The sequence below is a fragment of the Pagrus pagrus genome (assembly GCF_965226575.1).
Source record: "Pagrus pagrus genome assembly, chromosome: 9".
NCBI classification, from domain to species: domain Eukaryota; kingdom Metazoa; phylum Chordata; class Actinopteri; order Spariformes; family Sparidae; genus Pagrus; species Pagrus pagrus.
This window is the reverse complement of record NC_140193.1, coordinates 4,232,416-4,246,441: the sequence shown is the minus strand read 5'-3', so window position 1 is coordinate 4,246,441 and position 14,026 is coordinate 4,232,416. Positions and strand designations below refer to the sequence as shown.

Sequence of the window (14,026 nt, the reverse complement as noted above, 5' to 3'; positions counted from 1 at the left end):
TGTGCCAGAGCAGGTGTTGGTTGAAAGACAGAAGGATCAGGGTCATGTAATCTGCACTTTGGATCACTTTTACAGGAATATCTTAGTTTTCTCTGTTTTTCTTAACTCTGGCTCGACTTTGGCTTTTACTCGATCCAAAAAATCATTAGAAGTGAGTTTGCAGCTCACTTAAAAGCATCGCAGAAATACTGAACAAATGACGACTTACTGTTTGGAGGATTTCTGGTCAGATGATTGAACTGCAGAATAATCAAACTTCACAGGCTGCTTCACCGTCTTCCAGTAAGAATCACAGGAGCTGAACAGGTGCAGGACTTTTTCCTTTTCTTTCTCTCTGAAACGACGGCCGGCTGTAAATCCCAGTGACTGGACACAATCAAGTAAACTAGTGGAAGGTGTTGTCAGTGAGGGATTCTCACCTGCTCCATCATCACTTTATATCCCAGCAGGAGGGGCAGCGATGTGTTGGTCTGCTGATGTCACAGCCAAGAACAACATTAACAATGTTTTCTTACTGAGCTGCAGTGTGTGTGTGACCCGGTGAACACTGGAACAGGACAGTCGTACCTCCAAATCCAAAAAGTTCACAATAAACTGGAGCAGTAAGGAGGAGTTGTTCTTGTTGTTGTTGGATGCTGTAAGAAAGTCAAACTTCGGACACACAGAGGTCATTCGTGAGACTTTTATATAACCATGGCAACGTCTGTCTGTATTAAGATCTGTGTTTTTCTTCTGTCTGTAACCGGACGTCTCTTTTTGTGCCAACAACTCATTTCTTCTTCTGTGTCGTCCAAACGACCAGCCGCTGCTGCTGAACATTAAAATGCTTCACATCCTGCCTGTGCTCCAATTAATAATTAGCAAATAGAAATATATATAATGTTAATATATAAGATGCAGATCTTGTGTTAAAGACCTTGAAAGCGTCTGTCGAGTGCACACTGATGCATTCTGTGTAGCTGAGGTAAAACAACTTAAATAATATAATATATACAGTGTAAGAAGAGGACATTGAGGTGATTCCACACAAAATGACCATAACAGTCACGTATGAAAGCGATCAGCGGCTGCCAACACTGTGTCAATGTGACAATAAATGGATGATTTGTTCAGGTTATGGTGAATCAAATGTACAAAACGTTCAAGGAAGCTGCTGATAAAATGACAATAAATTCTTTGGCTCTTACTTTGGTTTCTTCCATGTTTTTCCTCCTCGCTTCAAGGTTTTTTTATTGTGTCTGGGAGGTTTTTCCTCACTGGAATCGAGGGTTTCGGACGGAGGATGTCGTTAACGCTACAGATTGTAAAACCAACTGAGGAGATGTGATCATGATTTGGCTGCGTAAAAGAAATAGACTAGACAATGTGAGTCACAGTTTAGTTTGAAGACCAATGAAACAAATGTTACCGAATAATTAATAAATAATAAAATACATTTGTAATTAAACTCAGACTTGACCTCGGTGTCGCCACTGCAGGGGGTTAATTTCTGTCAGCAGTTGAATCTTAAACTTAAACCACAGATCAGATTTAAGTAATTGTCATCTTCATCAAACTGTTCAGTGTCTTTGTGCCCAACATCTGAATGTTTCTCCACTCTTTAATGTTGTTCGTTCCTTTAGTTTGTCACCTGTCAGTGTGTGCATTTAACAATTAAAATCATAAAACCATCTTCAAATAAAAAGTCAGACAGTTGTGTTGTTGACAGATGTGAGAAAAACTACATTCAATAAGAAGTTATAATACACTCACATCACATGAGTTCACATCTGCACCTGTTTCCTTTTCAGCTTTTTATTGGCAGGAATATTTGAGACGTATAAAATTCACAAGTTTAATATAAATATCGTTTATATGTCGTGCCATGGATACAAACACACATAAGGAAAGTGCATAGATGTCTGTATTTATTTGATTTACATTCATTGTTGTATCTTTAACCAACCACAACAGACTTGCTATGGTATCGTTCAAATATTACAACTGACTAATAGTGAAGAAATATAACAATCTGAAACATTTTCATGTCGCTTCATGTTTTCATTTGCGCCACAGAACGTTAAAGTTTACTCATAAAGTAAGAAAGAAAAAATACAGATAAAGATTTGTGATCATCATAATAATAATTAAAGCAACATTATGCAACTTTATGACCATAAAATCACAGCGCCAGGTCCACGTTGATGGTTCAGCGTCCTGTAACAGGCTGACAAGACATGTTTACTCAGTTTTCAACACATAATGTTGTGATGACGTCATGAGTTGTGTTTGCAGTAGCACCTACATTACACCTGACAATCTGTTACAGACCCTGGATTTGTAGTTATGACTGTGGTGTTGCACAAAATGCAAATTTCCACATAATGTTGCTTTAAATAAGAATGTATATGAGACTTGTGGGTTTGAAAAATGAACCAAAAGTCCAAATTTAAGACGTATTTCCAAATGAAATTCGAGTACACATCTGTACAGCCTTATAAATATGATTTAGACAACTGATTATGTAGAAGAAATGACAGTTAATTTCATTAAAGCTGTTACTGGTGTCAATATATAAAGAAAATATAAAGTTAACTACATATATCAGATATATTGTGCCACAATGCAGAAACACAGGGAATGTGAATAAATGTCTATATTTGATTTGATTTATATACAATGAAGATTTCTCTAACTAAACATAATATACTACATTTAATCTTTCTTTGAGTGAGAGGAGCTAAGCTAATTGTTAACGAAGACAGTAAAAGTAAGTATTTCTCTATTTTTGTGCCATGTGAACATCAGAATAAATAACTACAGGTGTTAGATTAGCACATGCGAATGCTTCTGCACATCAAGGTGAAGGGATTAACTTGCAGGTTAATGTATGTTACTCATGAATATACTGTAGGATACAGGTCTAGCAAAGTTAGTGCATATCATGATGTGTAACATACAACAGCTACTGTATATATAAATATAGTTTAGCTCTAGCCCAGTAAAATAACACATTAATAATCACAACAACAAGGAAACAGTTTAAAAAATAAAGGTAAGCGCTCCCGTCCTTCTAACAGCGTCTTGAATTATAAATATGAACCTCTTTCGTCTCACAGACTGTGATAACAGACGTGGTCAGAAGAGAAACGGGTCGGTCACACGATGCTCAGCCGCCTCCTCACGAGCCCTGAGTCATTACTGGTTTCTACAGAGAGAGAGAGAGAAACGGACACAATGATCGGCTGCTTGATTGATGATTAATCAATCACTACATGCTCTGATCGGGTTAATGAATTCATTAGTTAGTTGTGAAATCATTAATAGCAACTGAGACACAACAGGAACTACAGCAGGTCTGTAATCTATCTGATTTGGAAACGTGGATGATTTATGAGTGGTTTGTTATTGTGAGACGTGACGGTTGTGAACGATAAAAGACACTAACAGGAAACTAAGAGCAGATTTAAAGAACAGAAATAATCATTTTTCAAACGGTTTGTGTTCATTGTTTTAAATAAAATAACCTCACACTGTGTGAAGAGGGTTAGGAAGCAAAAAGTGACAATCAAAGACAAAAGCACTTCTGGACCTGATCACAGCTCGGCTCCAACACAAGAATCCTGCATTTGGCTCCCACATGAATAAAAAAGGGTCTCATTCAGTTTGAAACCATTTCCTTTTAAACAACAAACACTTAGTATACTTCATGGCTATGTCTCAAATCTTTATCAATAACTTTAACGACTTCAATCTGAGAAATCTTGGCTGTTGAGACAAAGACGCCCCTTCAGTCCAATCTGTGTGATGCAACAGCGCATGTGTTTTAAATCCTTAAAGTTCAAAACACAGAAGGTTATTTATGATCGCAGTAAACAGACATATACTTTCCATTTTCATTGTTATATCCCCCTCAGATAATTCAGCCTCTAATGAGCCTTTTGGCAGCATCCATGCACTTCTTTACTTAAACAATGAAGCATGTGCACATATTTTTAGTTTCAGTGCAGAAACTAATAAATGCCCCAAAAATATTTGGTCCTTATTGTTTAAAAGACTTTAAAATAACTTTAAACACTGAATCCAGCTGGCACATTTGGCGAACATCTTCAATAATGCAACAAGTGCACAGAATATGTTAGTTGATTGAAAAGAAGAAGCAAGAATCAAATAAAACGCAAATTATTTCAAACCACCACAAAGTCTGATTGGACACCTTTACGCCACAAAGCCCAGTGTAACCAGTTAACGAAGAGTTCATTTCCAACGACAGGCTCACTCAATAGTGCGACACTCTTATTTGCTTTTTTTCAACACCACTCTTATGTCCATCTGTTAGGTATGAAGCTCAAGCCAGCAGCTAATTAGCTTAGCTTAGCATAAAGAATGTAAACATAGGGAAACAGTTAGCCTGGCTCGGTCCAATCCACCTGCACTGTAAAGCCTGACGAAGTGACTTAGAAATCAAAGTATAAAAACAAAGACAAAGATTTTTTTCTTTAGATGGAGCAAAGTTAGCTGTTTCCTCCTGTTTGCTAATGTCAAGCTCATGGCCTCCTGTCTCTACTGTAGCTCTCGAGTTAGTGCACAAACATAAGAGTGGCGTCAATCTTCATCGTTATTATGGTCAGACTATTCCTTTAAATTGAATATCCTTCAGGTTTAATTTGTAGAATATGGCCAGTATTTGAAGAGAGTTCCTAAAAAATAGGGGGCAGCATCTGACAACTGCTACTCTTAGCTGTCCTTGGCTATAGCTACCGTTAGCTAATTAGCTCATTGCTCAGTTAACCTAGAGTTTGCCTGGACTGGGACTTCAAATCACCACGTGAGAGTGAACACGGCTGGACACTGGACTGGGACTGAACGCAGCCTCCAAGACCAGCTGAGGGGATATGGAGGCGATTTACAGCAGCTCTGACAGTCTATGACTGACAGAAAGCCATGGATGCCATGCTAACTTGCTACGTAGATGTATTTGACAATTTTTCCAACACTCTCGTGTCTTCTTTTTTTTTTTAATAATCATTTTTGGTCCTTTTTAAACCAAAATTCTGGCCATATCTCACAAATTGCTCCGAGCAAGAACAATCTGAGATTGTACATTTTAATTTTTTTCCCCGATCATTACTTTTGATTAAGCTTTTTCTAAATTTTTCTTTTTCAATTGAAGTGGATCTGAACTCTTCTTTGCACCCAGCACCGTAGAGGCGGTCATACCGCAGAGGTAGCCCTGGGGGTGGGCTTGGCCACTGGGTTCCTCTGAGTCAGGGAGCCCCTGTAGAGGGAGTTCCTCACAAACCTGTCCACCTGGTCTGGAAACATACAGCAGCTATTGTACATGCACATCATACTCTCTCTCTTTAAACTTTGTGGTTTCATATTTCATTTCGCTGTCAGGTACAGTACTACTTGAGTTAAATTTTCCACAGCAGAGCTTCTCAGTGGCACGACAAAAATAAAACTCTGAAAATGTTTTGTTTAACTACTTTTCTCCTCAGATTATTCCACCATTTATAGCTCAGTATGCCTGTGGGAATACTCCTTGTTGAGAATCCAAGTATCTGATATACAGATGGGAAAAGTGAAGCTGCAGCACAATAGGACACAGTGTTTTCTAGCTCTCAAAACGGATCATCATGTTCTCTGAGTTTAACAAGGTTAAGATGTTTTTTGAGTCATTGACAAGGCCCCGGGGATCACGCTCAAGGGCAGCAGTGTCGGCTCTTACTTGTGGGAAAGTTGTGGGAAAGTCTTCTTGCTTGGACCGGGATCGCAGACTGGAAGAAGACAACAAGTCATTGAGTCAACCAGTTAGATTAAATCTGCCCTCTGAGTATCTCTGCTTCCTGTGCACTCTGACTCTGAAACTCTGGCTTTAAAAATGAAAATGAAGTGTAATTAAATGTCTTTACCCTTCGTCTTCTGTCCACGGGCATCCCGGCAGCGTTCAGGGCAGCGATCCTGTTCTCTATGTAAGAAACCTTCAGGATAAAAAGGGAGAAAGTGACTCTGCACACTTAAAAAAAAATCAAATATGTCAGCTGAGCTCGGATCAGCTGATGTCTTACCTCACTCTGGGCGCTCTGGACGTTGGCTGCAGCCTGTGCCACCTGGCCCTCCAGCTCCACCAGCAAGGCTGTTGAGCCCCTGAAGCTCTCCTTCGATGCCTCCTCCAGAGGGCGCCACTTCCTCTCAGGGCTCTCCGTCGAGACGTTCGTCTACAAGAGAAATGTGGACAAATTAAAAACATTTTCATTTGTTTTTCCACATGAAAAATTGATCAAGTAGTTTCTTTTTTTGTGGGCCTTTTTATGGTTTAAATAGAGCATCAATAGACGAGAGAAGACAGGAAGTCCGATCAAACTCTTCATAAATAATTCAAAGTACCCTGTTGTTTAACAAATGTGCCATTTTAAGGATTTCAACGTGGCGTTCATTCGATTTTTCTGCATAAACCACATCGATGTGCTTTAGAGGATTTTTACGTATGCCTTAAAACATGTGTGGAGGGGATCTATATGGAAGTCTTTTTAAAGTGTAAGTTACAGAAAAAGATATTAACTCCACATTAACAACACTTCGACCACCACTCGGGGATTTGTGCAGCTTCATTGGAGTATAAAATCTGAATGATTTGCTCCTGGTGAATTTCTTCTGGGCCAGCACATCAGACAAAGTTACTTCATCACAGAAATATTGGGATTGGCTTCTTGTCAGATCAATAATTTGTTTAGCGTCCATGTAAACATGTTGGGACCTGTAGAAAACTGAAGAAACAATGTCCGTGTAATCGCAGCTCGTAAAACATAAGAAGCTTTTTTTTAAGTCTGATTAAAAGCAGAACAGAAACACGCTGACCTTCGTCCTCTTCGGGCGTAATGGAAACAAAACATTCAGCTTTACAAGTTTGGGTCTTATCAGGTTCTGACTTCAGAGGAGTGTGTAGTAACGTGACACTTTAAAAACTTAGGAGAAGGGAAATGCAGTTTGAACAGGACGGTGGTAGTTATGTAAGAAAACCACAGTATCTTTACTCTCCTGAGTGCTGTAGCTCTGCGACTTTAAAGGGGAAGAAAACGTCAGGGAGAACAGTTCAGACTTCTCAGAAGGAGCTTTTTTCTAGCCCACTCTGCGTTTCAGAAAATCTGGGATTGATGGCTGCAGAGGAAAAATAAACGCTCAGGCTGAGTGGCCTGATTTATGACTACAGTATGTGCTTGAACTGGGTTCCAGCGGAGGTGGTATGAAGTTTCATGAGCCAGGCTGTTTGTTAAAGTACAGAATGTGCAACGATCCAGATGTGCAGCAGAATGAGTGTTTCTAATGAACTCTCTGGCATTAAATGAATTTTATCTCCCTCTGCTGATGTTTGCTCTTTTAATGCTACCTTCTCAGAGTGAGTCTGCTGAGGCAGCTCCTCCTCCAGTCTGGAGACGGTGATGCTGGATCTGGATGTGGGTCTGGTAGGCAGTCTGGAGGGTTTGGTGTCCACCTCAGTCCTGCTGGAGCCCTCCTCATCAGAGCTCAGGCTGTGGTCGCTGATGTTGTCCGTCATCTGGTGCAGCTTCTGTCTCAGCTGCTGCTCCTCCAGGTCCACCTCCTCCCACTGAGGGAGAGGAGAGGAGCTGGTTGGAGTCGGAGGAGCCTGGTTGGGTTTTGAGGAACAGAGCAGAGAATATGTGGCTGAGAAAAAATAGTAGTGTGTCTTTGTTTGTGTGAAGGCAGGGGGTGTGTTGCCTCGGTGGATGAGCACTGATTGTGTTTCTGGGTGTTTCCAAAAAAGAGAAACAGATCAGAGGACGCTGACTTAGTAGTTTTGAGCTTTAGCCTCGTTTCCGCCCAAAGTACCTGGAGCTTTTTGTACATGAAACTACTTTCGAAGGAGCCTAAAGCGTCATTTTGTTTTCTGTGTTTCCACCACAGTGTAAAGACAAACATAGGTTTGGCAAATTAGTCCGATGCTGTATTGAAACAGCTGTTTTTTCAGGCTACGTCATTAATCAATCAATCAATCAATCAAACTTTATTTCTATAGCACATTTCATACAAATCAATGTAACACAATGTGCTTTATACATAGCGACAACATGAATACAAGACAAGTGCAGAAAGTCTGTGCAATTATACAAAGAACCAGAACCAGCGCATGCAGCTTTTACAAATCTTACAATATACAGAACAGACACATGCATGCGCACGCACAGACACACACATACACATACACATACACACACACACACACACACACACACACACAGAAACTTAGTCATAAACTTTAGAAAAAAGGAAGGTTTTTAACCTGCTTTTAAAAATGCTCAGTGTAGGAGCGTCTCTCAGGTCCTCAGGCAGGGTGTTCCATTTACTTGGGGCATAGATACAGAAGGCAGCCTCCCCTGCTCTAGAGTTAGTACGAGGGATGGTTAAAAGACCGCTGCCGGTGGACCTGAGAGTTCTTGCTGGTTCATATCTGATGAGCATGTCTTTTATATACTGAGGTGCGAGGCCATTTAGAGCTTTATATACAAGTAGCAGAATCTTAAAATCAATTCTAGTTTTGACGGGGAGCCAATGTAGGGATCTAAGAACAGGTGTAATGTGTTCGAACTTTTTTGTTCCAGTGAGAACGCGTGCAGCCGCATTTTGAATTAACTGTAATCGCTGTACAGCTGATTTTGGGAGGCCAGTAAATAGACCATTACAGTAGTCTAGTCTACTTGTTATGAATGCATGAATTAATTTTTCAGAGTCTGCTTTTGACAGGAAGCCTCTTAATTTTGAAATATTTTTTAAATGATAAAAAGCGGATTTTGTGATGTGATTGATATGGCTCTTAAAGTTTAGATCACTGTCTATGATTACACCCAGATTTCTGGCTTCACTTTTGCTCTCCAGGGACAGAGAACTGAGATGAGCTGCAATTCTCTGTCTCTGAGCCTTTGCACCAAAGATGAGTAGTTCTGTTTTATCTTTGTTCAGTTGTAAAAAGTTCTGTGACATCCACAGGTTGATGTCCTCAATACACTGAGTTAGGGAGTGAATGGGATGTAGGTCATCCGGAGATATAGATAAGTACAGTTGTGAGTCATCTGCATAATTATGGTAATTTATGTTGTGTTTCTTTATAACATGTGCGAGTGGGAGCATGTAAAGATTAAATAATAATGGTCCAAGAATCGAGCCTTGGGGTACTCCACACATAACACCTACTTTGTCTGAGACAAAGTCTCCAATGGACACGAAGGACTGCCTGTCCTGTAAGTAAGTTCTGAACCAGTTTAGAACTGGGCCAGATAGGCCAACCCATTGTTCTAGTCTCTCTAATAAGATATCATGGTCAACAGTGTCAAAGGCAGCACTGAGATCCAGGAGCACAAGGACAGATAGTTTATTAGAATCTGTGTTTATATGCAGATCATTCACAACTTTGATAAGTGCTGTTTCTGTGCTATGGTGAGGTCGAAAACCAGATTGATAAAAGTCTAGTAGGCTGTTTGATGTTAGATAGTTGTTAAGCTGGAAGTAAACTGCTTTTTCAAGTATTTTGCTGAGGAATGGTAAGTTGGAGATGGGCCTATAGTTAGCAATAACTGTTGCATCAAGATTGCTCTTTTTCAGAAGTGGTTTAATAACAGCTGTTTTAAGTGCTGCAGGAAATATACCTGATTGAAGAGAGCAGTTAACAATGTTTAATACTTCATGTGCTAAGCAGCTAAAAACAATTTTAAAGAATTTGGTAGGGAGAGGGTCCAAGCAGCAGGTGGAGGACCTGAGCTGCCCAACGATATCGTCTAGTTTTTTTTGGTCTAACAGGACAAAGTGGGACATGGTAGCAGTCATAATCCTGGAGAACTGGAGGGTAGGTTCATTTCTGGATGTTGATGCACTAATGTTCTGTCTGATAGCTATAATTTTATCGTTGAAAAATGTGGCGAATTCTTCACATTTTCCGGTGGACAGCATTTCTGATGGGGTTGTAGATGGTGGATTAATAAGTCGGTCAACAGTGGAGAAGAGCACTTTACTATTGTTGATATTTTCATTAATGATTTTAGAGAAGAAGGACTGTCTGGCCTGTTTAATTTCTTTGTTGTAATGATTGAGTCTATCCTTGTAGATTTCATGGTGAACCTGAAGTTTGGTCTTTCTCCACTTTCGTTCTGCCTGGCGACACTCTCTCTTAAGCTGCCTAACAACCACTCCATTTCTCCAGGGGGCTTTTTGTTTTTCTATGTTTTTAGTTTTAACAGGTGCAATGTTATCAATGATATTTTGTATTTTTGAGTTGAAGTTGTTCACAGGATCCTCAGTTGATGAGGCCATGAACAACGATAACTCATTCACAGTTTTCTTGAAGGTTTCAATGGTGTTGTTGTTAATGATACGTTTTTTGATTGTTCGGGTACCCTTCTGTTGTACAGGAAAAACAGACACATCAAAGAATATGCAACAGTGATCTGAAATAGCAACATCCATGATACAGGGTACGGTCATGTTAAGTCCTTTTGATATGACTAAGTCCAGAGTATGGCCCTTATTGTGGGTGGGCCCTGAGACATGCTGAGTGAAGTCAAATGCCTCCAATAAGCTAATGAAGTTTTGAGCATCTGGGTCTGTTTTATTATCAACATGGATATTAAAATCACCTGATATAATTATACTATCATAGTCGGTGGAGACCTTGGACAGTAGCTCAGAGAATTCATCAAGAAAGCCATATTTAGATTTTGGTGGCCGATAGACCGTGATGATTAAAATTGGAGCATTGCAATTTATAGATATAGCAAGGTGCTCAAAAGACGTAAATTCCCCGAGGGGGATTTCCTTGCAGCTATAGAAATCAGGGAAGAGAGCAGCTATCCCACCGCCTCTTTTATCAGGTCTGGTGGTTTGGAGGAATTTAAAATTGGGAGGTGCTGTCTCAATGAGTGCAACTGTGCCATTTCTGTCCAGCCAGGTCTCAGTCAGTAGAGTGAAATCCAGGTTATGAGTGCTTATAAGGTCATTAACTATGAATGACTTATTAGTTAGTGACCTGACATTTAATAAAGCCATTTTTATTGTTTGAGGTGCATGGCTTTGTGGGGGACTGATAGTTTGAGTCCGAACCAGTAATAAATTGTTTTGATTCCTGTATGTTACAGGGACATTTCTGGATGTGGGTCTATGGTTTACTAATACAGGAATTTGTATAGCAAGATGACAGTCATTACCGTTAGTAGAACAGGTTGGACTCACCAAACATCAGTAGTGAAGAGAGGATTTTAATGTGAGTTCCATGTTCATAGCGAGGAGACGTGATCCCTGAAAGTTTGGATGTACTCCATCATGTCTGAAGAGGTCTGGCCGGTTTAAGAAGGTACCAAAGTTGTCCACAAACGGTATGTTGAGCGAGCAGCAGTATCCCTTGAGCCATGTATGAAGTTGACGGACACGGCTGAATTTTATGTTTCCAAAGCTGGGACACGGCAGCGGGCCGGAGATGACGAACTTGCGGTCTGACTGTAGAAGACTGTCCATAAGCGTCATGAAGTCCTCTTTAAGTGTCTCTGATTGATTGTTCCTGAGGTCATTAGTTCCGACGTGGATAATAGTAGTGGTGGCAGACGGGTTTTCATCCAGCAACTGTGGGATTTTGGAGTCTATATCCTGGACGCGGGCACCCGGGTAGCAGAGTGTTTTAGCCGCGGGCAGGGTGATGTGTCGGACCATGGATGATCCGACAATGAGCACGGACGGAGGTCTGAGCCGAGTTGCCGGCGGCTGATGGTGAACCTCGCGGGAGCGAGGTACCGAGGGTGGGCGCCGCACCTGAGTATGCGCGTCTGACCGCCTGGGGGGCTGGACCTGGGCGGCAGAAGGCACGGCACGGTCTGCAGTAGCAGTGGAGCCACCAACCGGCTCGGGGGCGAAGGCCAGGACAGAAGATGGATGGTCGTCCAGCTGGAGCCCCACTGGGGAGCGCGGTCCATCCTCGCTACCCAGGGCCTGGAATTTATTGCTCAGCAGCAGAGTGTCAGGTGCGCGCAGCCGGGGGGAGCGTCTAGCCCGAGACTTGCCGCTCCCGACCCGGACCCACGGCTCCGAGTTGCTGGGAGTGGAGCAGGCTTGGGATCCTGGGTTTAGCCCCGAGGATGGGCCAGATGTCATCATTCAGGGTCCGGGCATCAGTTGAGAAGATCGGCTCCCCTCCGGTGGTGACAGAGCCGGACCACGGAAGAGTGGTTTCGCCGTGAGCTGCAGCAGCTGAGCACTCGGTGAACGGGCCAGCACAGCAGGTGGAGTTCACCCGGGAGAGTTGTGACCTCCGAGAGAGATGTTGTGCCTGAGCAGCGGCTACGGACGAAAAGCCCAGGATTAACTCATCCTTGTGTAGAATGTCCTGTTTCAGTCGTCTGAAGTTTTCCTGAAGCTGTGAGTAAGCCGGTTGGCAAAGTTCACACATAGCCATGATAGCGTCAGGACCGCTAGCAATAGCAACCGGCTAAAAACAAACCTTGCTAAGCTAACGTTAGTTTGGGAGGGTGCAGTGTCTTAGTTCAAAACAGTTAAAATCCACGTCCGATGACCAAATCCTCTAACTGGCTAAAAGACACAGTTAAGAACGATCAAGATCTAAAAAGTGTATCGTTAAAATATAGCGTAAAACCGAGTTAAAACCTGATGCCGACGGCACGTTAGCCAGTAGTGCTAACTCTGCAGCTAACTCTCAGTGTTGCTTCCCTCCAAATCTAGTCAGTCGGGTGAAACAATGGCTGTAAACTGCAGATTGCTTTTTATTTTTCTTTAATTACCAGTTCAGCAACATTAACAAGCACGAAATAAACTTTGAGGTGAGGTTCATGACCCATGAACATGTAGTTTCGGCACACAGACAGAGCACAGCACAGTACAGTCCGTCTCTCACCGGATCTCTGCTTACTAACTAACGAGGAGGCCTGGACGACGCTGTCTGTCGTATGCTTTAATCGCTGACTCCACGTTGATGTGAAGAAACACAATGAACAGAAGAAAAAATTGCTTTCAGCTGCAGATTTTTAAAATTGGTGGCTGAAATACATTTGGAAAGTACTCAGATTTTTTTTGAGGGGTAAAATGCTGGAAATGCACCGAGTTCCTGTACAGCTTCCTCGTCTCTTCCTGCAGAAACGTGTCTAATGATAAACTGAAAGCATTTAAACTCTCCTGTTACCACAGCGATCATATGGACATGCACACAGACGTGTTGCATGCAGACTCTGACCACAAGAAAGAGGAAAAGCATGAGACAATCAAATATTTCTCCGTTTGAAGCTGAGTAGTCATTAATTACCAGATGAGCTGAAGTTCCGAGTTTTGTTCACGGTTTGCTGTTTTTGTGGGTCGGCTCAGTATCTGATGGTATTGGTCATCAGATTGGATTTCAGAGCTCATGTTCAAAACAGACCGCAAACCCACATGAGACGTCAGTGTTGATGAGGAGGACGGACATGAAAGAGTGTTCGTCTCTCCTTATAAATCAAAATCATTGAACAATGAGCTGCAAATAAAATCCCTCACGTTTATCATTGATTTGAATTGATTTGTGTTTTTTGGTCACTTGGGGGCAGTACAACAAGCTGTACACACAAAACTGATGAAAACTTTATAAAGTTGCGGTTCAGGTATCTGTGCTGTCTCCTCCTCACATTTTCAAAACAGGCTCGTTACTTTAGTTTGATGCATTTGAGGTAAATTATGTATTATTATTATTATTTTGCGTCAATGCATGCCGCCTTCATCACAAGACTGATTTCAGATGTAGCAGACGTAACAATGTAAAAGATGTAAGAAGACGTAAACAGACAGAGAGGGAGGCTGGAATGGGGAGAAAATGCGTGTTAGTGTCTCGTATCTGCAGAGAGTTTCTTATTTTCTCTCTTTGTTGCTGCTCGGGACGCTTCACCAACCCAACATGTGGCTATTTGACGTCCTGGGAATGAGACTCAACAATCAACTATCTTTGTGGTGCGTTCAGGAACAGCTGGGACAAAACCTACTGACTCTACCTTTAACTTTAATAGTCTTT

General features: G+C 41.6%; 1 protein-coding gene across 1 annotated transcript in view; it reads right to left on the bottom strand.

The window, feature by feature from the left end:
* Positions 1–1,807: 1,807 nt before the first annotated feature.
* The window catches only part of mlphb (melanophilin b), a 41,870-nt gene continuing 29,651 nt past the window's right edge, over positions 1,808–14,026 (bottom strand). Inside the window, exons 10-15 of the mRNA XM_084361797.1 lie at positions 7,370–7,627; positions 6,051–6,200; positions 5,895–5,963; positions 5,711–5,759; positions 5,200–5,294; positions 1,808–3,187 (exon numbers count right to left, since the gene is read on the bottom strand). Coding sequence (XP_084217923.1) covers positions 3,161–3,187; positions 5,200–5,294; positions 5,711–5,759; positions 5,895–5,963; positions 6,051–6,200; positions 7,370–7,627 — 648 coding nt within the window. The 3' untranslated portion in view covers positions 1,808–3,160. The remainder of the gene's footprint in view (positions 3,188–5,199; positions 5,295–5,710; positions 5,760–5,894; positions 5,964–6,050; positions 6,201–7,369; positions 7,628–14,026) is intronic.